Here is a 24,309-nt window from a genome sequence, read left to right as displayed (position 1 = left end):
AATTATTAGTAAGTTATGTGAATTTGCATCAAATAAAATCAATCACCGGATTTGTTGTCAATTATGTCTATTTTTTATTTTATGAAATCAATTTACATTTATTTTAATTATATCCAATTGTGGTGAAATATATATGTATCCATGATTTAGTACTATATATGCATTTATATATATATTAACTAATATAAACAATATATGATTTCCTTAAAATCGTTTTATTTTGCTTATTTAGTGTGTGGAAATTAAGTATAAATACCCCCAATTTGAACCCCAACTCATTCATGTCACTCTTCATCTACATATTTTGTTATAATCATGCTAAACTAAGGTCATCATCCTAAAACTCTTTTTTTATTCCTTTTATTTTGTAAATTCATAATGCAATTAATATTTATCGATGTGTTCGCTTGAAGCATTTATTTGTCGTAGAATATTTATAATGTTATTTATTTATTATGTACGTGTACATATAACAGTCTAACTTATGTTTGTTTTGCTTTTTTAGTTTTTGCAGATCCATGGATAGCATCGTTTGTGTTTTACGCGGCGACATTAGCAAGAGAGAAGGCCTGCGACGTTGTATAACACGCCTAAATATGATTCGCGTATATTGTAAGGATGGATTTAGAAAAAAATAGTTATGCATTTCCATCTTTTGATTATACGTGAGATGATTGTAAGCTTGGTTTCGATGAAAAATAAATTGAGATTAATGAACTTGATTGATCATGTAATAGATTATATAGCGTTTACATATTTTTGTAACAATGTTAATTTTTGTGTCCATTAATAATGCTTATTTTTATTTATTTGTTCATATGTACATACATTATTATTAATTTGTACGTTCATATTAGTTTCTATGATTTTATTTCAATAAATTGGGATCATATTTATTTGTTTATTTTTATTATATTATAAATAAAAATGTTACCATCTATATATAATATAAAAAGAGGATATATGCCCTCTATGAAAGACATGTAGCAAATGTCTATGTCATATCTTAAAATTGCTTAGATGGAGTTCAATTGATGATGTGTATTCCTCAATTGATTAGTTGACATTTTGATTTTGGTACGTATTTAAGTTCTTACATATTTAACATTTCTACACTCATTTAAATATTTACCACATGTATATATATATATATATATATATATATATATATATATATATATATATATATATATATATATTAGCTTTCGATTCTAAATATTACATTTTTCGGAAAATTAAAATTTAAAATAAGATAATAGCTTTCGATTTTATAGAATATAAAATTTTGAAATAATATATATATATATATATATATATATATATTTAAAATAATGTAATATTTAAAATCGAAAGCTAATATATATATATATATATATATATATATATATATATATATATATATATATATATATATTATTTCAAAATTTTATATTCTATAAAATCGAAAGCTATTATCTTATTTTAAATTTTAATTTTCCGAAAAATGTAATATTTTGATTTTTTTTTTAGTATTATTTTTATTTAAAATTTTAATTAAATAGTTATGTTATTAATTTTGTAATTTAAATATACATTTGAACAATTTATGAAATTTTGGTGTATTTGAATGATTTGAAAAAATAAATTCATTTCATTTTAATTATTTTAAACATTTTGGGATATCCATATAAAATTTGAATATTTATATTTTTTTAATTTAATTATACTTGAATATTTATCGTTTTAAATTAGTACATTACAATTAAAACTACAATTTTGTTTTTACATTTTTAAATATTCGGATAATATTTTTACAAATTATAAATAATTTAAATGAACTTATCAATTAATTAATTTATCAACATACATGGAAATGATTAAATGTAGATCATATGGTTTTAAATATAGATCATATCATTTTAATTTGCATTTATTTTAATTCCTTGCAAATGTAGTATATTTTACACTTAGATGTTTAAATCGAATTAAAATTAATTTTAATTTAAATATGTTATGAAATTTATACTTTTTTATTATTAATATACAAAAAAAAAATAACGTGTGTATATTGCACATATTTTTCAAATTTAAAATCCGGATATGTATTTATTATATAATGCTAAATTTTCATTTACTACATATTTACGTGCCAGGATTTCAAAGAGTTTTGTCCATTTATAGATACTCTTTGGCTTTTATTTACCAATTATTTCTTCCGGGTTTTCCCTCCTGATTACTTCTTTTTTTCTTTTCTTTTTTTTTTTTCAGATTCTTATGTATTTTAAAACAATGTCAAATTCAAATTCAAAATTGGGTAAATTATATTTATTGCCAAGTGTATTAGTATTACTATTAGTATATATTAATATTAGTATTAGTAGTATTAGTATTAATATTAGTATTAGTATAAGTATTAGTATTAGTTTTAGTATTAGTATTAGTATTAGTATTAGTATTAGTATTAGTATTATTAGTATTAGTATTAGTATTAGTATTAGTATTAGTATTCGTATTAGTATTAGTATTAGTGTTAGTATTAGTATTAGTATTAGTTTTAGTATTAGTTTTAGTATTAGTATTAGTATTAGTATTAGTATTAATATTAGTATTAGTATTAGTATTAGTATTAGTATTAGTATTAGTATTAGTATCAGTATTAGTATTAGTATTAGTGTTCGTATTGGCGTATTAGTTTAAACATTAAATATTCGTATTAGAATTGGCGTATTATTATTAATAGTAGTGTTGATATTGATATTAGTATTAGACTATTAGTATTAATCATCGTATTAATATTAGGATTAGTATTAATATTAATATTATTAGTGTTGGTTTTAATATTAATATTAATATTGGTATTAGTATTATCAATGTTGGTTTTAGTATTAGTTGTAGTTGTTGTTGTTAGTGTAATATTAGTGTTAATATTAGGGTGGCATAGGCAATTGTTCGCCGCAATGTCCGGAGTTAAAAGTAAATTTGAGATAAAGATATTTATCAACTCGAAACCGGGCGATATAACTAAAATTACGAGCAATGTTGTGTGCACAAAAGATTTCAGCGAATATGAAGGTAAATCACAAACAAATGTATATTTTGATTCAATAAAACATTTTTTTTGTATTTACATGTATGTCAACTGTTCAAAGTTTTCGTTCGTTTTTTTTTATCCAAAATATTTTTTTAAAAAATATTGATCCCGTGCATCGCACGGGTGAATTACTAGTTTACTATACTATAGGATAAGATTTTATGTAGCCAGTTGTCTATGAAATAAACGAAATTCCCATGGAAAAAGATAGGTTCACGTCATGAATGATCTAAGCCTTTAATTTGTTTGTATTGATGAATTAAAGTTAGTGATTTAAACTTTGTCAAGAAATATAGATATTTTTAGCCTTGTTAATTTGGATTGGAAACTTTATAAATAATTATGTTTAAGCTTGTGATAAAATAATAAAAGAAAAACCACAATAACAAGTGATTATATTTCAAATGAATTTATTTTGCAATTAATTTTAAGTTCATCACTTTCATGTTAAATTATATATATTCATTTTTGTGATAAAAATAAATCCACTTTATATTATTTTTTTCAAAGTAATTCAAGGTGATCACTGGTGGAGTTAGTATAGGACCATAGCCCCCAACATTTCTCGAATCCCTACTTTTCATATAAATATTTAAAAAAAAAATACCTATATAATTAGCATTATCGGCCCCCCTCATAAAAGCTCGCGAACTTAAAATATTGAATCCGCTAGTGATTAAAGATAAAGGAACGGGATGGACTTGGAACTAGAAAAGCTCAAAGAAGAAGCCCACCTATCTCCAGAGACATGCAAAAACAAATTTCAGGAAATGATTTCTCTTCGTTAATACTCCTGACGATCAAGTAAATCGAAATCATGAAGAAACAATGTATACATATTTAAAGTAATGTAACGAGAGTAAGGTGAATTTGGAATACACGTATGTCTCTCCCTTATAACTCATAAGGTTAATTGGCGATAAATGTAGCTTCCATGAAATTCACCTGATTATTAGTTTGGTCCACGAACCACTACCGATACTTAAAGGTCCTAAATAAAACCAATACTTTATAAGTAAAAATGAAAAATACAATTTGTAAGGAACGCTAAAGTAGACCACATAAAAAGACCACAACAATTGGTCTAAATGACTAATTTGGTAACTGATTTAGCTATACTATCAGACACGATAGAATCTCGATAAATTAATAATTTTGATTGAACAATAATTTCCTCGATTCCGATTCAGTGAAAACCTATTAAACTATTAATATGATAATTTAATATTTTACTAAATCAATAAAATTTTGTTTGTCACGATTGTATTAATTTATAAAGATTTAATTGTATATATTTGAGGTAAAGATTTAATTATATATATTTGAGGTAAAAATAATATGCCAGTAAAACTGTAAAACGTTAAAACTTAAAAAAAAAAAAAGATAAAATAAAATAAATAATAATAATATATAGTAAGAAAATTATTAATAAAGTTTATGAAGGAGAAAAAGATTTTAATTTGGGAATATAGTTTAGGGACGGGGTTTGGGGTGCCACGAGAACATCACGTGGGGCGTGACCTACCGGTCCCCTGAAATGGTGGGGGTCATCACCCCCATGAACATCATCATTCCACCAATTATTCTTCCTACATTATAGTTTTTTTGTTTTCTCTAACTTTTTATTTATTTTCCTATTTTCAACGGTTGAAATTAAAAGAAATTAAATTTGAATTATAATGAGAACTTTTTTTCACCAATTTCTTGATGTACACGCCTCTATCTCTTCACTATTTTTTTCACACTTTGAGATCAAAATATTTAAATGAATATTTATAATTATATAAATTGATTCGGACTAATTTGGGCCTAGAGGAAAGGCTCAAGCCCAATTAAATGAAACCTAAATGTTCAGGACCGACTCGGGCCCAGAGGGAGGGTCCAAGTCAAGTTGAAGGAAGACCAATACCGCAAAATCATAATAGACCGCAAAGGGTAATTAACGAAGTATAAAACCTGCGAGATAGGCTGACGAAGTAATTCCACGCCTAACGAAGTAAGCGTTACGTCGGCATCTCGAAAGTCGTGCAGGGGACAATTCTGAGAAGTAAAGGATAGGTGGCAGGCTTGAACCGACTGAGGAATAGTGAAAAGGACTAATAAGAATTCGCCACGTGGCAGAATAGATAGGATGACGGCTTTTGTACCTAGGAAATATAAACAAGTCCAAAAGGGCCCATGTTGTAGTAGTATATATATACTAGTTCATGTGTAGAGAAAAAGGGACTGGTTTTTGAGAAGGAATTCAATGAACTTGACCCTCCATATACATTATCTTACGCGCATTATTTAATAATCTTTCTTACTCACATTATTTAGTGGTCTTTCAAACATACAAGGTATGGGTATTCAAACCTATGACAAGATTTAATAATCTATTGAACAAAACAAAAGAGAAAACCTATATTATTGCATGTGACTAATATTTAAACTCATCATAAATACATATGTATAGATTTATACAAATATAAAACATTACGAGTGTAGAACAAAGCATAAGGCTATAAGATAAATACAATTATATCCTTTTCTTTAACATCTAAGCCTTTATTCGGAAAAATATAGGAACACTTTTTTGTAGTTATACATTTTTCTTAAATTAAATTAAATAAAAGCACAAATTGGAATTAAATAATAATTTAAATAAAATATTATTAATCTGTTACAAATCATAAACCAACCAATTTAAAAGATACATCCTGCGACAAAAAGACGACACTACAATAATTAAATAATCCCTTACACAATATTTAATTAATTATTAAAATAAAACAATTTATGATATACAAACGATTACATAATTAAAAAAGAAAACATGATGATTAATTAGTAATTTCCTAATTTCTATTAATTAGCTGAATTTATCCTTTTTTTTTCTTTTTTTCTTTGCCCTAAGTAAAGCCATTAACCGAATTAAAAAGCATGGTTTGTGGCACGGTTCCATGTTTAATTAATATTTACTAACAAGCGGCTGAGGAATTGGTGAAGGGGTTGTAGAAGTGCGGCGGCTTCGGAGCCAAAACAAAAGAGCTCTTGGCGGAGTTTTCTGTTGGTGCGGCGGCGGCGCCAATCCTTTCACAAGAAGGGCACATAGTGAGTGTAGCCGCCGGAAGCTGCATGTAAAGCGGCTGAGCCGATTTTAGCGCCTTCAGCTCTTGCAGCTCCTTCTGCAGCCGCCGGTTCTCCTCCGTTAGGGTTTCGCAGCATTTTTTTAAGAATTCACAGTCCACTTCGGTTTGCTTCAGCTTTGTCCTGATGAAAATTTAATCATTATTTTCAGAAAATTTTAAATTAAATAATATAATTTTCACTCGGACAAACGGAACACGTGTCCACAAAATAATGGCTAGTAACTAAAGGTTAACGAACACCTGGGCCCTAGAAATATATATTGGATTTGATTTGATTTTCAAAAATCAAAAGAATAATAAAGTCATATATATATATATATTGCGGAGGAAAATAATTTAGAAAAGAAAATTGGATAGCGTGACGTGGCGTCAAAACGCGATATTCATCATAGAAAACGGCTAGTTTGAGAATCAAACGACGTCGTTTATATGAAGATTTAAAAGAATTGATATTAAATTATTAATTACCTGGCTCTTCTGTTCTGAAACCAGACTTCAACCTGGCGAGGCCTAAGCTTCAAATCCCGTGCCAAATCTTGTTTTTGTTTCTGATGAACAAATTAAATTGTATATTAATTAGCATATATATAATATACTCCGTATAATATATGTATATGAGTATATCTGAGAGAGAGAGAGAGAGAGAGAGAGAGATCTAGAGAGAGAATTAATACAGGATTGAGAGTACTATGTTGCTTAAAGCTCTCCTCCAAAAGGGCGGACTGAGCTTTGGTAAGCCTGAGTTTCTTCCGACCGTTGATTACGTCATCGTCTTCGTCACTAACCCTAGACGAATTAACCCTGTCCAGCTCACCTCCCTCTTCGCCGCCGCTGCAATTCTCTCTCTCCCTCTTCACGCTGCTGCTGACGTGGCCGGAGAAAGATGAACCGCCGCTGTCTTGTCTGTACAAATCATTAAAACCGCCGCCCTTTTCACTGTCGGATTTAACCACCTTCTTCACGGCGGCATGAATCTGATCGAAGGTCTCGCCGGAGAGGCTCAGTTTCAGAGATGGCTCGTGATCGGAGCCGATATTATTATTATTATTATTATTATTATTATTATTAATTGGCTTTTTATTTCCGTTTGACGGTGATGAAAATCCCAACCCTAGAAACAATCCTGTACTGCATAAATCTTCCATACCCATTTGTGTTTTTGCTGTCTGGAAAAAAATGGTTTTGGTGGGGAAGGAGGAAAAAAAATTGTGGTAGTTGTTTTTGTGTCTGAAGAGAATTATATATTGCGAGTATATATAATATATTGACACAAAATAAAAATAACTAAAATATTTTATATTTTTTTGGGAGGTGAATTAATTAGCTAATTTGGTGGGTGGGTGGTGGCTATTTTCTTATCATTACTAATCAACATCATCATCATCAATAAGTATGGAAAGGAATTTTTGGGTGAGGAAATTATGATAATTGAAAATTCTCTCTCTCTCTCTCTCTCTCTCTCTCTCTCTCTCTCTCTCTCTCTCTCTCTCTCTCTCTCTCTCTCTCTCTCTCTCTCTCTCTCTCTCTCTCTCTCTCACACACACATGTACACACAAAGACACACGCACACAGCACTAATGTTGACCAAATGTGTATGTTGAGCCCCACTTATTATATTGTTGGTGTGTGCAATAATTATGACCAAGAATAAGGAAACGAAAAGAAGCATACACTCATTTCTTGACGAGAATTCATAAGTCGAATCGATGATGTAAGAGAATGAATAATATGTGGGGATTCACATGGAAAACACACACACATCAAGAGAATGATTCTTCTGCCAAATAATTATACTATTAATTATTTATTTATTTACCGGTTTATATTGTATATTCTAAGTTAGGTTTCACACTGCATGTTTTTATGTATGTACGTAATAATTTATAATTTTATGTACGCGTAATTCATTCGTTCTACTCTCAATCTCTCATCATTATTTGGCCATTTGGTTTTGTATATTTACTATTAATCTTCTAAACTTTTGCATCAATCATTTTAAAAAAAGATAAAGAAAAAAAAAAAAAAAAGAGTCAGCATATTTGTGCTTTGCGCTTTCTTCGGCTAAAATTGGTCATACTTTTATATTTCCATATGAATTCTATTTTTGACAACATTTCAAACTTTGTATGACAAATAATTTATGCACACAATTGACATGTGTTATCAAAAAAAAAAAAACAATTATAGCATAATAAACTACCATATTTAAATTTATTTTTTAATTAAAAAAGAATTCAATTTTGATTTACCGAATCGTGGTTACCAGTAGAAATTAGATGAATCGGACCGGAATTATTATTTTCGAAATAATCAAATGAAATCGAAATGCATGCAAACAGTGGTTCTAAAATTATAAATTTTCATATAAAAGGAAAATGGGATCGATATCTAATTCCGATATATATTAAAATAAAGTATTAAAATAAATCAAATATCATAAAATCGAAGAAGTTCAAGCAAATGTATTTTGATTTAATTTGTAGCCTAGTTAATAATTAGCTGTGGCCGGTTAAGAGTGGATAAGAATTAAATTAATTAAAGAAGCAAAAGTAGGAAGGTTTATCCTCCAAAGTAATGTAAGATAAGCAATCCCATGTTTGGAAAGGTCGATTCATGTGAATCATAGCACCGTTTATTAGCAGACCACATGACATTTCTTCTTACCACCATGTCTGCTTTATTTGGTTTTATATCTGTCTAAATCTTACTTTTCTTTTTTCCAGTTAATAAATGCACGGTCACCCAACCATACCAGTGCATTGGGTAAATATGGATAAATTACAACCATCCCTGAGTTAATTTAAGAAAAAGCTCCTCTTGTTTGAATAATTACGTCTACCCCGCAACTATAATTTTTTCTTACACTGCCACCCTTATGGTTTCAAATTCAACATAATCATCTAGATTTCGTGGAATGCTCTAGTTTGTACTCGTTTTGTGTAAAAATACAGTTTCTGATGCACCACAATCTGTTATATACAAGCCAAAAAACACATATTACGAATCATCTTACTTCAAAATGTAGAGTTCGAATGGGATAAAACTGGTACAAAAGTGATAATATTCCATATAATCTCGAAGACTCCATTATTTGAAACCGCAAGGGTAGACGTGTAAGAAGATTTAAAGTTGAGGAGTGGTTGTAATTGCCCAAATAAGAGGGGGGTTTCATAATTTGATCATGCCTCAGGGGGTGATTGTAATTTACCCGGTAAACATATACAATACTCTTGTATAATAGCTTGCAAATTATACGAAAAACGTAAATCAAACACGGCCTAGCAACTGTTATGAACAAAATTTGAATCTGAATCAATTAACACATATTTACACCGTCTCATACGCGGACTGTCTAAATCTTTAGTTAATTAGGTGATGACTAACACTTTCCCCTTTTCTAATGAACAAGTTTGTGGTCGATGGAATCTATTTGTCCCACTGTCAAATATTAGAGGATGAGATATAGATGCGCACTATCATTGCTTAATCCATTGTCCTTTTCTTTTTTTTTTTTTTAGGTGGGGATAAGAGTAAAAAGGGAAAAAGAAAAAAAAGTAGGCCAAACAGGGCATAAGGGGGTGGGTAGCTTCATAGTAATTAATACTTATTAGTTATTAATGATATATGGAGCGTATGTATAAATTATAATGGTGATGGAATATGATTCAGTAACACGAATGAGGATCTTTGCTTAACTAGAAAGTTGATAGGGAGTGTTTGGGGGCCCTACTAATCTGTAAGATTTCATAAACACATAGACACACACATTTAATAATTCATTTGTCGGCTGTGCTGATGAGGAAGTTAGGCCACCGGTTAAGGATGTTAGAAATAATATTAATTTAATTTAAGTAGTTTATGTTCACTTTCTCAATTTAATATTTGCCTCCAACTACTTATTATTTACGATTTTGCCCTTCTTAATTTTTACCATCATTATTATAATAATGTGTGTGTTTAAAATTTAAATTATTGAATGAATTATTTATTGGAATTTATTAAAGTTGGGTCCGAACTTGTATTCGGCCACCAAAAAATACTGCAATTTTTAATTAATTGCCATAATTGACATCGTGACAATTTTTGTTCTTTTTTTTCTTTATTATATGTATTATTGACGTATTTTGAAATTTGATTAAATTAAATGGAATCCCCCCTAACTTGACCTTTATCGGGGCAATTAGGAAATTACGAATTCCATGGTGGTAGCTAATCATTTTCTGATCTAATCAAACCTTAATCCAAATCTAATTTATTCAGTTTGGTTAAGTTAATTAATTAATTAATTAATAAATGAAAACAATTGGATATTGAGTTACGTCACAACCAGCCTTTTTGTCGCTCATGTGTAACAAAAGTCGCACACATTAACATTATTAGTGGTCCTTAAACATTCAATAACGTTTAATTGCCTATTATATAACGAGCATGCAATGTGGCCTAATCGATTTCTCCGTAATTATTTCGTTATATATATATATGGATATAATAATACTTTTATTATTTCAAAATTAACAATTGATCATTCAAGATTGGGCAAATTGCACTTCACCCCTAAAAAATGCCTTTTTTCGCACTCCCCCCTCCCCATCAAAATACGAAAAAGAGGCTGTCCCCTTTTGAAATATACAACTTGATGCACTTTGCCTCAAATGTGTATTTCCGGTTTAATTTTAGTCGGATTTGAGTACATTGGAAGGTTAATTTCGTCTTCTAAGGCTGTAAACGTCATTTAACCCTTTTTCACCGTATATTATACAATGATTACGAAGAACAAAGAACAAATTTTGTCGAATTTGGAAGAAAAATCATCTAATTTTGAAGTGAATTTCATCAATTTGGGAAGAGAATTTTGTTGATTTGGGAACCCTAAGTAACTTTGAAAGGAGGATTCCCAAGCATAAGATGTAAAATGACGTATACACCCTTCAGTCAGCAAGAATTAGACCGAAAATATATATTTGGAGGAAAATGCACCGAGTTATATATTTTAAATACAAACAATTATATTTTTGTATTTTAAGGGGGAAAGTCCAAATTAAAGCATGCATTTTTTAGAGGGAAGTGCAATTTGTCTTTATGATTTTATCCACTCGCGTTTACCTAATAATAATGATTATTTTAGTACCCATTTGTTCCACCGTCTTTTTTTTTTAAATATTTTATATTATTTATCACTTTAAATTTTCAATACAACATCACATATAATTTATTATATTTTAACCTTATTAATTCAATTTTAAAATCGTTAATTATCAAAGTTATTTGAATATTTATAATGTAATTTTTTTTTTCCCAAAATCAAAACACGTATATTGAGAATAATATATTTGTACAAAGTTACAAAACGACAATTAATTTGGGTTGGAGGTAATTTACATTAAGTTTGCAAGCAGTAGTAATTGTATTATTAGAAACGATGCCGTGTGGGGAAATAAAAGAGGGAGGGCCCACCAAATGATTTGGTAATTTGATTTGGTTGAGGATTAATAAGTGGCAATGATGAAGGAGGGTAGAAATTTGATGAGGATAAGGTTTCGTGATGTCCGTTCTTAGTTCCTTGCTTTCCGCTCAGCCCCCCGTAATGTTTTCCACACAATTTCACTGATTTTCCCTCCCTTTTTTATTTTGGCTTAATTTCACTTTGCACCCTTAAAGTATACAATTTTGGCACTTTGCAATCCTAAAAATAATTTATGGTACTTTTCACCCTTAAAACATGTTTAATCGTTCAAAGTGCATCCTAGTATATTTATCTGCAATAATTTTCCGTCCTTAACATATTTTTTGATCGTCAAACATGGTCATTTTTGTCTATTCAATTAACTTTTTCTTCAGTTGAAAAGTGCTAATGTATTTTCGAGCGAAAAATGACTCTATTGATAGTAAAAAAATAGGTCGACAATTGAAATTCATGACGAAAAATAAACTAGAATGCAGTTTGAACGATTAAACAGGTTCCGAGAGTGCAAAGTATCATAAATTATTTTCAATGGTGCAAAGTGCCAAATTTAAGCCTTATTTTAATTTAATATTTTTTTTTTCTTTTACTTCTCTAATTGTAACTTTCTTTTTGGATATCTACTCCCACCCTCCTCATTTTTGCTCACACAATCCGCGTTCATGTAACTGTATTATCCTTATCAGCAAATATTATGCATCTTTTATATATATATATATATATATATATAACACAAGAAGCAAGCTTATTTTGAGTCAACTATAATTAGGACTGAGACTGAGTTCAGTCGATTAATGGTTGACAATCGAATATTTAGTACTGAATAAGTCGATTGATAGGTATGCTTGCATCACCTAGTTCACTTAAGAAAATCCGAAATTTGGAGTAAAAGTATAAATATTCAAAATAATTAATAGCAACTTGATAAAAGTATATATATTCAAAATAATTAAAGATTAAAATAATATTTTAATAAAATTTTATTAATATAGTTAGTTGGTTGACCGATAATTATCGTTCAACCAACTTTTGATGATATTAGAAACCATAAACCGACCCATTATAAATGGATTGATTGAAATTTTCGACAAAATTCAATCCAGTCTCAACCATAACTATAATCAAATTTTACTCTTGAAATAAATGGGGAAAACGCTACATGAAAATTAAAGCCGAAAAAGCAATTATGAGGATGCAAGAAATAACTACGAGCTATGGAAATTCGGTACTTTTGTATTCAACACCCCCGCGTTTAAATTAATTGCTAAAGAACCCCTCATCTTGTTACTATTAACAAATACTTCTTCCAAAAAATTATTATTCCATAAATTTATTTAATTTACCAAGACTTTTTATTATGTGGGACTACACAGACTTTCATATAGAAAACATCATTCTTTCGTTTAAAAGTTGAGAGACTCTCTCCACTTTTAGTGACTGACTTTTCATCATCTAGAAAGAGAAAAAGGGGCAAAAGTAAATAAATAATAATAATTATTATTATATTAATTATAGCGGTGTAAATAAATTGCGTCGAGAGGAATGTATCGATTGTTTAGATTAATTTGCTATTTTTATTGAGTTCTTAGGTGGTGTTTGCAAATGATTATTTAAAAGTAGAAGTTAGTGATTATGATTTAAGTTAGTTTTAAGTGTTTATTTCTAAAAGTTGGGGGTGTTTGCAAATATTCCAGAAAATGAACTTAAATAGAAAAAACAGGGTTATGGGTGCTTTTAAAAAATAGTTTAAAGCAGATTATTTTAAGAGAAACAAAAGCGAAAGTTGATTTTGCAAACACGTAAAAACAGATTATGAGCAAAAAAACCGCATAATCACTTTCAAAAGGCATTTGCAAACACCACCTTAGAGTCGTGTTTGACTTGGTTTTATAACTAGTGGTCAAGATGAGTGCAAATGGATTTTAATCAAATCGTGCACGAATCGAGATCGAGCTGAACTACATAGCTCGTTGAATAAAATATGTGTTTTAGGCTTGATATGTGAGTGCATTATAGCTCAAACAAACTTTAAATGAATGATTTTAAAATTGAATATCGTGTAGATTAGTTTAATTTTCAGCCATGATCCCAATTTGAGGATGTCGTAGCAATCTTTTAAATTGTTGGTTGGGTTATGACTGAAGTCAACGAATAGATATTACTTAGGGTTTGATTATCATTATTTTATTTTGCTCACTCTTTGGGTGGTAAATGGGGTTCTCCTCTCCGGTTATTTTTATGCTAGACCCGATAAAAACTACATCAGGTGATTTTTTATCGTTGATTTACAAACATCAATATTGGTGTGTGTGTTTATGTATATATATCAATGATAAAGATCTACCCGGTGTAACATAAAATAAGCCTCCCCACCCCCTTAAACTCACATCAAAATGCAAGTTAAATAGCCATAATGGTTGGTTTTTATTTAATTAATTAATTAATTAATTAATTAATTAATTAATTAATTAATTAATTAATTAATTAATTAATTAATTAATTAATTAATTAATTAATTAATTAATTATTATTATTATTATTATTATTATTATTATTATTATTATTATTATTATTATTATTATTATTATTATTATTATTACTATTATTATTATTATTATTATTATTATTATTATTATTATTATTATTATTATTATTATTATTATTATTATTATTATTATTATTATTATTATTATTATTATTATTATTATTATTATTATTAGAACATTTTTATTGGATTCTGGTCCTTTTTTTTCACATTATAAAAAGGAGATGGGAATAGTTTTTTATTTTTTTTCTCATCTTATATTATTTGTGAATTTAATAAGAAAGTGGTTAAAGAATAAAAGGGGTAGAGAATGTCAAACTATACATTAAATTAATTCGTTGGTTTTAATCTTGAATATTAGTCAACATTAAAAACATTAATTTTTTTTTACTACAAACGTTGATTTATTCATATTTGATAAAAGTGTATGCAATGATTTATTTAAGTGACACTTTTATTTGGTGTGGCGTGCCTACAGAATATGGAATAAAGTCGATTTCATTCCCAAGTACAGTATCATCAGAGGATATATACTATACCTGCTTTTTGTGTTTTTATTATTCGAATATTTGCCCTCTTGTTTCCTTCTGCAAAATTAAAAATAAAATTAAAAAAACTAGTAAATTATTATTTTAAATAGTATGTCACACTAATAGTTTTGAATTAAAAAAAAATGTAATTGATAATGTAGATTGCCAGATTCATGTTATGAGCATATATCTTTTTCATCTTAAAAAGGACTCAAAAAGTCAATTGCTTTGCAATTAACTTTAAATATTTTTTTTTGAATAATAATAAGTTAATAAATTTTATTTTTTTTAGCTTATGATAACTATGGAATGTCAATATATTCCTCGTGTTCTTATGATTGCTTTAAGACAATATAGTCTTACTCCCACAACACCAAAACCTTTTTCATAGGATTCCCCTAACCTTATATAATTTTGAATATATATATATATATATATATATATATATATATATATATATATATATATATATATATATATATATATATATATATATATATAATTACTTTACCGACTATATTTGAAATTTAAAAGTTTCGTCCTTATTGAAAAAATAGCTTTAAAGTAAAAAAAAAGTCATAGCTAAAGTTGTTAGAATATAATTATTTCACGTGGAAGGTGGTATATGACTTCAAATCAAAATATTTTTGTAACCATTTAATGTGAATTTATTATGTAATACTTGAGATTTTAATTTAATAAAAAGAATATATAAATAAATGTACTGTATATATCAATGTTTTGAAAACCGGACCGGACATAGAACCGGATAGCCTATTGGGTCGCGGTTGGACCGGTTGAACCGGGGTCCAACCGGATTTTTTAATATTTTCTATTTTTAATTATTTGTGAATAATTATAATATATTCTCTTTATAAAAATGTATTTTAATATTCATCATTAATTTCTATTCAACAGTTATTAATAATTTATTAAACATTTACAGGCTACAGCATAATAAATAATTTAATTTATATTTAATATTAATATTAATATATTTTTTTACTCTTTTAAATTTTTCTTTTTTTATTTTTTTATTTCAGTTAATCTCTGTCACTACTGTACTAATATACTATAATAAAATAAACTAAAATGAAAAACTTCTTCCGTCTAATTGACACAAACATAGTCGTCAACCCATACCCACCCACCTCAAACACAAAACCCTTATTTTTCTATTTTCCCTGCCGTCAACTGCTGCTTCTTTTCTTCCTCAATCACCACTACCCATCAAGCCACCATTGGAGACCGACCCAACATCTCGAGAGCCATGGCTTAGCCTGAGAACTAGCGCTATCCAAGCCCCTTGCCTGATTTAGTGGCAATTTTGACTGATTTTCTTCAATTTTCGTTTTTTTCTTCTTCCCTCCCCTATCTCACTCAGATCTAACTCAGATCTATTATTGATTTAACAAAAAACCGGTTTTTAGCCGGTTTCCGGGTTTACGGTTCGACCGGCCAAAAATCCGGGTTTTACCATTTAAACCGGTTTTTTGCAACTTTCGGGTTTATAGTGCCAACCGGACCGGACAAGACAGCGGTTCGCGGTTAAACCGGTCGAACCGGCCGGTCCGGTCCGGGTTTCAAAACATTGGTATATATACATTAATTGGCCAGACCTCCATGCCAATTTAAGCCCAAACATATTTATGTACGGCCCAACTCCATTGTTAACTATTGGGCTACTAGGCCCAATACATAAAATCCATCATCTAACTTGATAGTTTCTAGGTCGGAATATTGCTCCTGGTGTTGTAGGAACGACGATCGACCGAGATTCCTGTAATGTTGGAAACTGACGCAAGAAGAATCATGTTGACATCGTCCTGACGACATCGAGTAGATGAAGTAGATTCGAACACTATTATTTCCCGAAATCGTTCATGTTTGTTTAGCTTTAAAAAAAAAATAACCGTAAAAATTTCTAAAGTTTCTCCTCCATAAGTAATTTGACTGGCTATCTAATCTCTACTAAAAAAAAAAGAAAAATTGAACTTTAATTTTCAAATTATTCTTCTGAAATACATTTTTCTAACACATTTAAACATGATTTGACTGCTACAGTGTATTTTTTGTCATCTCAAAATAGAAACAAACATTACTTTCATTTCAAATTATTTCCTCAAAATATATTTTCCAAAGTAAAATAAAAACCTTCACAATTTAATATTTTGTACGTACAAGTAATAATTTTTAAATTTAAAACGTCATTCGATAACGTCGAATTCATTTGAATTAATATTCCATATTACCTAGCTATGTATTTAGTTAATAAGATGTTGGTTTCATTTTATTTACTTATGATTTATGAATAAAATTTTCATTTTCTTATTTGGTCACATTCTATAAATATTATGCAGGGGTAGGGCAATCACTAATTTTGCTTTCTTATGGTCTATTTCATTAATTACCCCATGTGTTTGGTTTAATAACTACAAATTTCACGTGATATAAATATTAGCAAAACTTCTTATTTGATGACTTTTTTAAGCAAAATATCCACTACAAAGAGATGGAAATCATAAATTGCAACAAAAACAACTTGTTCCAAAATAAAAAAAAAATCAAATTAGAATTGGTAAAGTTGTAACTTTTGGAATTATTTTCGAAAATTTAAATCCAATGGGGATCAAAAACCAAGATCAATATGTATTCCAATTACCTTTAAAAAATTCCGAAAAAACTCGAAACTTTCAAAATTTATAACGAAATATATTAGAGACAATAAAAGAATATCATTGCAAGTGATTAGTAATTAATTACCTAATAATCGGTCAAAAAAACAAAATATATAATAAATTGACGTTGACAGCAAACGTTGACCGTAATCCAGACTGTAAATTGCAAACTCAAACTTTTTGAAAGTTAATTATCTATTTAAAAAAATTAAAAATAAAATAAATAAATAGAATCTAATAAGGCAATTAGTATCATTTATCAACGGGCTTAATTTACTCACACGATTTAGTTAACACGATTCCCACTCCCTAAAATCAAATCATTAATCTTTCTTTCTTTCTTTCTTTCTGTGTTAGTGGAGAAAAAAGAAGAACAAACTGAAAAGTTAGAGAAAAACCCCAACTCAGAAAAACCATCGCAGAGATTTGGAGAGAGAGAGAGAAAAAAAACTAGAATCAGTGATTCGAATCAGTTGATGGCGAGCTCGAATTATCGGTCGGATAAATTCGCCTTGACTCCGAGGAGCGCCGCGACCGGTTTGCTGTCCTCCCCGAATTCCGGTTCGGCTAGGGTTTTGAAAACCCCTTTGAGCGATGAAGCCATATGGAAACGCCTCATAGAAGCAGGCTTCGATGAAGAGTCCATCAAACGCAGAGACAAGTCCGCACTTATAGCCTATATTGCTAAAGTAGAAGCTGAGGTATCGTTTCTCCCAACTACTATGTATTTTTTTTTTGTAGTATGTTTTTATTGGTAATTATTCAGCCAATTACAGTGGGTTTGATATGCTAATTTTTATTTTTATTTTCACTTGCGATTCTGGTAGATGCTTGATTTTTCTCTTGCCTACCTTCTAGTTTAGGCATTGTTTCTTATTTGGTTGTGGTGTTGGTTGATATGTATTTGAGGGGATTGTGATTAGGGTTTTAAGATTATCATTGTGGTTTTAGTTATAGCTGTCTTCATTAGTATTCTTCCTCAATTTTGTCTTCAATTATTTGAGGAAGGGGTGTTTACGTTAGCGTTTCTCGCTAATTTAATGTTCCATTCGAAAATACTGACGGGGCGGGACTTATTTCATTAATTCCTTTCTGAATTGGTTTGTATTTAGTGGTGATATTTTCCTTAATTACTAGTGGTTGTTAAGGAGTCCCCTTTTACATGTCGATGAGTTGAATTCTGTACCGAGTTTTCTATATCTGTGTTGAATCTGTTTGATGTTGCCTATATTTCTTAGTTTTCATGTGATCCGTGTCTACTTCTTTCAGTTATACGAGCACCAGCATCACATGGGTCTTCTCATTTTGGAAAGAAAGGAGTGGCTTTCCAAGTACGAGGAAGCTCAATCTATGGCTGATTCCGCCGAGCTGAAATTTAACCGTGAACGGGCTTCTCATGTCTCTGACTTGGCTGATGCCAAAAAGCGCGAAGATAGTCTCAAGAAAGCTCTTGGCATTGAGAAAGAATGCGTTAAAAATGTACTGGTCTCTTTTCACGTATCTATGATTGTTTATGTATCTATTTCTGATGTCTTACTGAATTGAAAATTTATGTAGATTGAGAAGACATTGCACGAGATGCGTGCCGAGTATGCAGAGGTTAAGGTGGCAGGTGAAAGCAAATTTGTTGAGGCAAAGAGTATGGTCGAAGAGGCCCTGAAGAAGTTGACCGAGGCTGAGGAAAAAACACGTGCAGCAGAATCTTTAGAAGCAGAAGCCAGTCGATATCACCGTACGGCTGAAAGAAAGTTGCATGAAGTTGCAGAACGTGAAGATGACTTAAGAAGACGAATTATGTCATCTAAAGCGGAGTAAGTTTTTTTTTTCCCCCTTAGTTGATTATGTTAAGTTTGTTATCTCCAGAAAGGCTGGGTGTCCTTTCTTTCCTTTCTTGGGTGTATTTAGATTGTTTTCTATGTCGAAATATAGTTATCTTCTTTGAATGATTTAAATCAGTGATCTGGTACGAGTTCAAAAAAGAATCAGTTCTCTTAAGTTGAAATTGCAGGACTTCAAGTTACTCAATACCCTCGCCCATATCTCATTGTAGTTGTTTGAACATACTTGTGTTGATTAGTCTTATCATATTGTCTTCTCTACATTGTTGTCCATATTTTGGGTTTGTTTGTTTGTTTTTGTTAAACACCTGTCGATGAATCACTTAGTATTGAATTCATCAATATGTCTTATTTTCGTTTTATTGTTTTAGTTTTGAAGCTAAAGAGAAAGAGATTCAGCTGGAGAGGCAATCATTATCGGAAAGGCAAAAAGTTTTACAACATACCCAAGAAACCATATTGGATGGGCAAGCTCTGCTGAACAGCAGAGAAGAGCATATTTTTAACAGAAATCAAGAGTTGAAGAGATTTGAGAAGGAGTTAGAGGATTTAAAGCTCAGCATTGATAAAGAACGTATCGCCCTAAACGAAGAAAAACTAGTTCTGGAGCTCAAAGCAAGTTCTTTGTCAGTGAGAGAGGAGGTAAACTTACGACTAGTTTTATCTTTTATTTTTCAATATATTGATTCTTGCAACATTACGCTGTCTTACGATTTATAGTTTCCTCAAGAGTGTTATTCATGTAGTTTTTTTTTCTGCGCTTAGGCTCTTATAAAAAGGGAATGTGATCTCTTCAAGAAGGAGGAACAGGCACTTCTGCTACAAGCTAAAGTTACGAGCAAAGAATCTGTAAGTTTATTCTTGTGGGTGAAATAATTTAAGATGGTTTCTCGTTGAAATTGTATGGAATGGAAATTGGAGCATATAACCATTGATCAGAGTCATTATTCATATTTTTATATGCATTTTTTTACTACCCATTATCATTTAATCACTGATTAATTTTTATACATGTATTGCTTAGTTTAGTAATTTCACAAATTTGCTTCCATATGCTAATACATTTGTACGTATAGACTATGAGTTTCTTAGAAAACGGTTGTTAATGATTATTTATGCACTTTAGCGATAACTGATAAGCCACTGTGGTTTCTCATCAAATTTTTTAGATTGTTAGTCGGTTACACTATTTGTGCAATACTAATTATTACCACCAATTGAATGTTATAAGCTCACATATATTAGCATTACTTTGGGGCCTGTTTTAATTCAATTTGTTTTCGATGCACTTGCAGGATAATGCTCAACGAGTGATTTCTAATCACGAAGCAATTTTGGCAATGAAGAATTCTGCTTTTGAGGCAGAAGCGGAAATGAAGCGCAAATCTCTGGAAGATGAATTAGATGCCAAGAGACGTGATTGGGAGTTGAGAGAATTAGACATTAAGCAAAAGGAGGATTTAATCTTAGAAAGAGAACGTGACCTGAATGTTGAGTCGGAACTTCTTAAAGAAAAAGCGAAGGAAGTGGAAGAAGCATCTCGTTTTGTTAAAGAGAAAGAAAAGAACCTTTTGGCTGCAGAAGAAGAGTTGGAGGTGAAGGTAAAGTCTCTCGAACAAGAGAAAGAAGAGATCCGCCAGAAGAAGCTCGACCTTAAGAAATTTTCCGACCTGTTGGAGGAGAAGAAAAAGCATATCAGTGATGCAGAAGAGAAAATGGAAGAAATGAAGAGAGAAACAAATGAATTACTGGCGCTTGAATTGAGACTTAAAGAAGAGATTGATATTATTAGTGCACAGAAGCAGGAACTTGAGGCTGAGGCAGAACGCTTGAAAGCAGAGAAGGCACAATTCGAAGCTGAGTGGGAGTTAATCGATGAGAAAAGAGAGGAGCTGGAAAAAGAAGCAGGGCGTATTGCCGATGAGAGGTTAACCGTCTCTAAGTATCTAAAGGAAGAGCGCGAGAGCTTGAAAGAGGAGAAGAATGCTATGAGGGAGCAATATAAACGTGATCTCCAATTACTTTCCCGTGATCGAGAGACTTTCATGACTGAATTTGAGAGCGAACGCACTGAGTGGTTCAGTAAGATTCAGAAGGAACGTGAAGATTTCTTGCTTGATATCGAGACACGGAAAAAGGAGTTGGATGACTGCATGGAGAAGAGACGTGAAGAAGTGGAGAATTATCTCAGAGAAAGAGAGAACGAATGGGAGGAAAGAAAAGAAAAGGAACTTCAGCATATGACTTCTCTCAAAGAGAGAGTTGAAAAGGAACTAGAAGGTTTGAAATCTGAAATGAAGATACTTTATTCTGAAAGAACAGAGAAGATAATTCTGGACCGTGAAAAGAGGGCCCACGAATGCGCCGAGTTGAATATGTCGATAGAGGAATTGAAGGTGCAGAGAGAGAAACTGGAGAAACAAAGGGAGTCACTACGAGCTGACCGGGAGGAGATTCTTTCTCAGATCGAAACTTTGAGAAAATTGGAGGATCTAAAAGATAGATTGGATTCCATTACTGTGCATGAGATGCACCAAGCTAACATGCGGTCAAACAATCTGAAGTTGTCTGCTAAAAAAATTGTGAATCGAGAAAACGAATTAGTTTCGGATCAAAATGGAAATATTAACAATGGTTTTGGACATAATGCTGCAATTGGTACAGTAGAGTCGGACAAGTTGTCTTCTCCCCTCTCTGCTCCTTTCTCGTGGCTCAAACGATGTGCTGATACACTTCTTGAGCAAAGACAGAGTAACAAAAAAAGGAGGAGAGAAAAAGACGTGACAACGAATGGATTAGAAGATTCTACCCCAAGGTACCGAAAAAAAAAAAAAGAAAATCTAAGTTCATCGATTGTTATTTTATGGTCATCTTGTTGGCATACAATTTTTTCTTGCGAGTTCATTTGTCTCTTGTATTTATGCAGCTCGACACAGAAGTACTCTAATGCATCGAAGATTGAGCACACGGTCACACAATTCAATCAAACTCCAGTTGGTGGAGAGACCACTGTATATATAGATAAAATCATCACAATTCAAGAAGTTACAACGGTTGATGTTGAAAGAATCACAGGGGACAATGAGGTTAGCTTCTTTGGTTTTTAAATTAACGATAGCTTGTCAAATGATTCCAAAGCTATATATTGCACCCCGTATTTGCTTGTTCGGTCTTTGTAACCTGAAACCGGTTCATTTTTCTTTTCCTCGATTTTATTCAGGAAGCTGAATTCCAGCATAAGGATGAAAAACTGGAGAACAATGGTGACGTGGAATTAGAGATCAATGGAAAGCTGTGAAGGATCAGATGAATGAACTTCTAAGCTATCAGTTTTTCTCTTGAGTAGTTACGGAAAAAGTGTATCTCTCTATCCATTCATCTACATATATATATACGTATATATCTATTTATATATAATGTGTTATACGTTTGCCTGATATAGTCCTTTTTTTTTTATTTTTTCAGGTAATGCGTAGTGGTGGTTTTGGTGAGCATGTAGGATAATAGTGCTTTATATAGGTTGTGGAGTGAGTATTTCTTTTTCTTTTTTTCTCGTAGGTCGAAATGTATAAATGAACCGGGCTAACATATACAAGTTATTAGTAAGATGCGTTGATATAACGGCGATGAGTGTGGTGTAGATGTATGGATTAGCAGTAGTACTTGTGTGATGGTCGATGGTGGATTTCCCGTTTTCTCGTATTATATTGTGTATTTTGAGCGAGTATTTGTTGGTTTGTTAACGTAATGATTAAATTCGGCATACATGTTTTTACTTCATTAAGGTAGTTGTTTGAGCTCGAGTTTTTTATTCGACTTTCGATTTTAATTTTGTTATTATTATTCTAACTAAACTCAAACACGACTTGAAATTTGAAACAAACTTGAACAATTCAAAAATTTGACTCATTTTGATTTTCAATATCATTTAGAGTTACTAATTTATTGGGAATTACTTGCTCCAAAAAGGCGAAATGCCTCGCCCCCAGGTAGGGGTGGTAAACGAGCCGAGCCGGCTCGATAAAGGCTCGAGCTCGAGCCCAAATCTAGTTGTTCGACAGCTCGCGAGCTGCCTTCTATTTTTTTTTTTATTTTTTTTATTTCTTTTATATATATATATTATTGTCTAAGACAGTTAAATTATGTTGGATACAGTAATTTAGCAGCCAAGGCAGTAATATTAATTAAAATATTTTTTTTCAGAAAAAAAAAAGTCAATTAACAGTTAAATTACTGTCTCCGACAGTTAAATAACTGCTGGAGACAGTAATTTAGCAACGAATACAGTAATATTAATTAAAAATATTTTTCTTGAAGAATAAAAAAAGTTAATTAACAGTTAAATTACTGTCTCCGACAGTTAAAGAACTGCTGGAGGCAGTAATTTAGCAACAAATACAATAATATTAATTAAAATATTTTTGAAGAAAAAAAAAATCAATTAACAGTTAAATTACAGTCTCCGACAGTTAAATAAATAACTGTCGGGGACAGTAATTTAGCAGCCATGACAGTAATATTAATTAAAAATATTTTTTTTAAGAAAAAACAAAATTATAAAAAAAAAAAGTCAACGCCGGTCAACGGCGGCGACCGGCGGTCTCCGGTGGTGGCATGTCAAAATTGGGGTCAAAATTGAAATTAGGGTTAAAATTGGTCAATTGATGAAATTGAGCTAAATTGGGGTGTAAATCATGAAATTAAAGTTGAATTAGGTTTCAATGAATTGGGTGTAATTTGGTATATGTGAAGGGATTTTCCTTATTTGCAAATAAGTTTGAATGAACTGGATTTATTTGAAAGACAAAAAAATTGGATGTCCCTCTTTTAATTAAGTGCCCTTGTCATGAGGCTATTTGTCATTTACCCTATTATTATTATTAACAAAATAGGTAACAGTCTATAATAATAAATATTTCTAGTATTTAAATTGAAACAAATATATATTACTTAAATAATTCATAATAATATAAAATATTATAATAATAATAGAAAAATTAAGAAAAAATATAACTAGAGTTCATTATTTATAAATTCTTTTTATTTTCCTATAAAT

At 30.4% G+C, this 24,309-nt stretch overlaps 2 protein-coding genes across 2 annotated transcripts; one reads left to right on the top strand and one right to left on the bottom strand.

The window, feature by feature from the left end:
* Positions 1–5,797: 5,797 nt before the first annotated feature.
* LOC105973744 (homeobox-leucine zipper protein HAT22) lies at positions 5,798–7,442 on the bottom strand. The gene is made up of 3 exons (XM_012998787.2): positions 6,876–7,442; positions 6,670–6,749; positions 5,798–6,322 (listed from the first exon to the last, which is right to left on the bottom strand). Exons 1-3 carry the CDS (start codon positions 7,350–7,352, stop codon positions 6,031–6,033), a joined length of 849 nt encoding a protein of 282 aa, XP_012854241.2. The 5' UTR covers positions 7,353–7,442; the 3' UTR covers positions 5,798–6,030.
* A 10,212-nt stretch (positions 7,443–17,654) lies between these two features.
* Positions 17,655–23,037, top strand: LINC4 (crowded nuclei-like protein). The gene is made up of 9 exons (XM_088821664.1): positions 17,655–18,116; positions 18,685–18,894; positions 18,973–19,226; positions 19,625–19,895; positions 20,019–20,102; positions 20,549–22,068; positions 22,180–22,339; positions 22,474–22,612; positions 22,719–23,037. Exons 1-8 carry the CDS (start codon positions 17,892–17,894, stop codon positions 22,549–22,551), a joined length of 2,802 nt encoding a protein of 933 aa, XP_088677790.1. The 5' UTR covers positions 17,655–17,891; the 3' UTR covers positions 22,552–22,612; positions 22,719–23,037.
* The last annotated feature ends 1,272 nt before the right edge of the window (positions 23,038–24,309 follow it).

The sequence above is a fragment of the Erythranthe guttata genome, chromosome 8, assembly GCF_056151865.1.
Source record: "Erythranthe guttata isolate IM_541 chromosome 8, IM_541, whole genome shotgun sequence".
NCBI lineage: Eukaryota > Viridiplantae > Streptophyta > Magnoliopsida > Lamiales > Phrymaceae > Erythranthe > Erythranthe guttata.
Note: the sequence above shows the minus strand (reverse complement) of the source record. Positions and strands in the feature narration are given on the sequence as shown.

Bases quoted from the DNA above. Each gene is read 5' to 3' on its own strand.
- LOC105973744 (XM_012998787.2), bottom strand. From the start codon at position 7,352: ATGGGTATGGAAGATTTATGCAGTACAGGATTGTTTCTAGGGTTGGGA. The intron at 6,750-6,875 runs GTATTAATTCTC...TTTGTTCATCAG, and splicing joins AACATAGTACTCTCAATCCT to AAACAAAAACAAGATTTGGC. The intron at 6,323-6,669 runs GTAATTAATAAT...AATTTTCATCAG, and splicing joins TTTCAGAACAGAAGAGCCAG to GACAAAGCTGAAGCAAACCG.
- LINC4 (XM_088821664.1), top strand. From the start codon at position 17,892: ATGGCGAGCTCGAATTATCGGTCGGATAAATTCGCCTTGACTCCGAGG. The intron at 18,117-18,684 runs GTATCGTTTCTC...TACTTCTTTCAG, and splicing joins TTGCTAAAGTAGAAGCTGAG to TTATACGAGCACCAGCATCA. The intron at 19,896-20,018 runs GTAAACTTACGA...TTCTGCGCTTAG, and splicing joins CTTTGTCAGTGAGAGAGGAG to GCTCTTATAAAAAGGGAATG.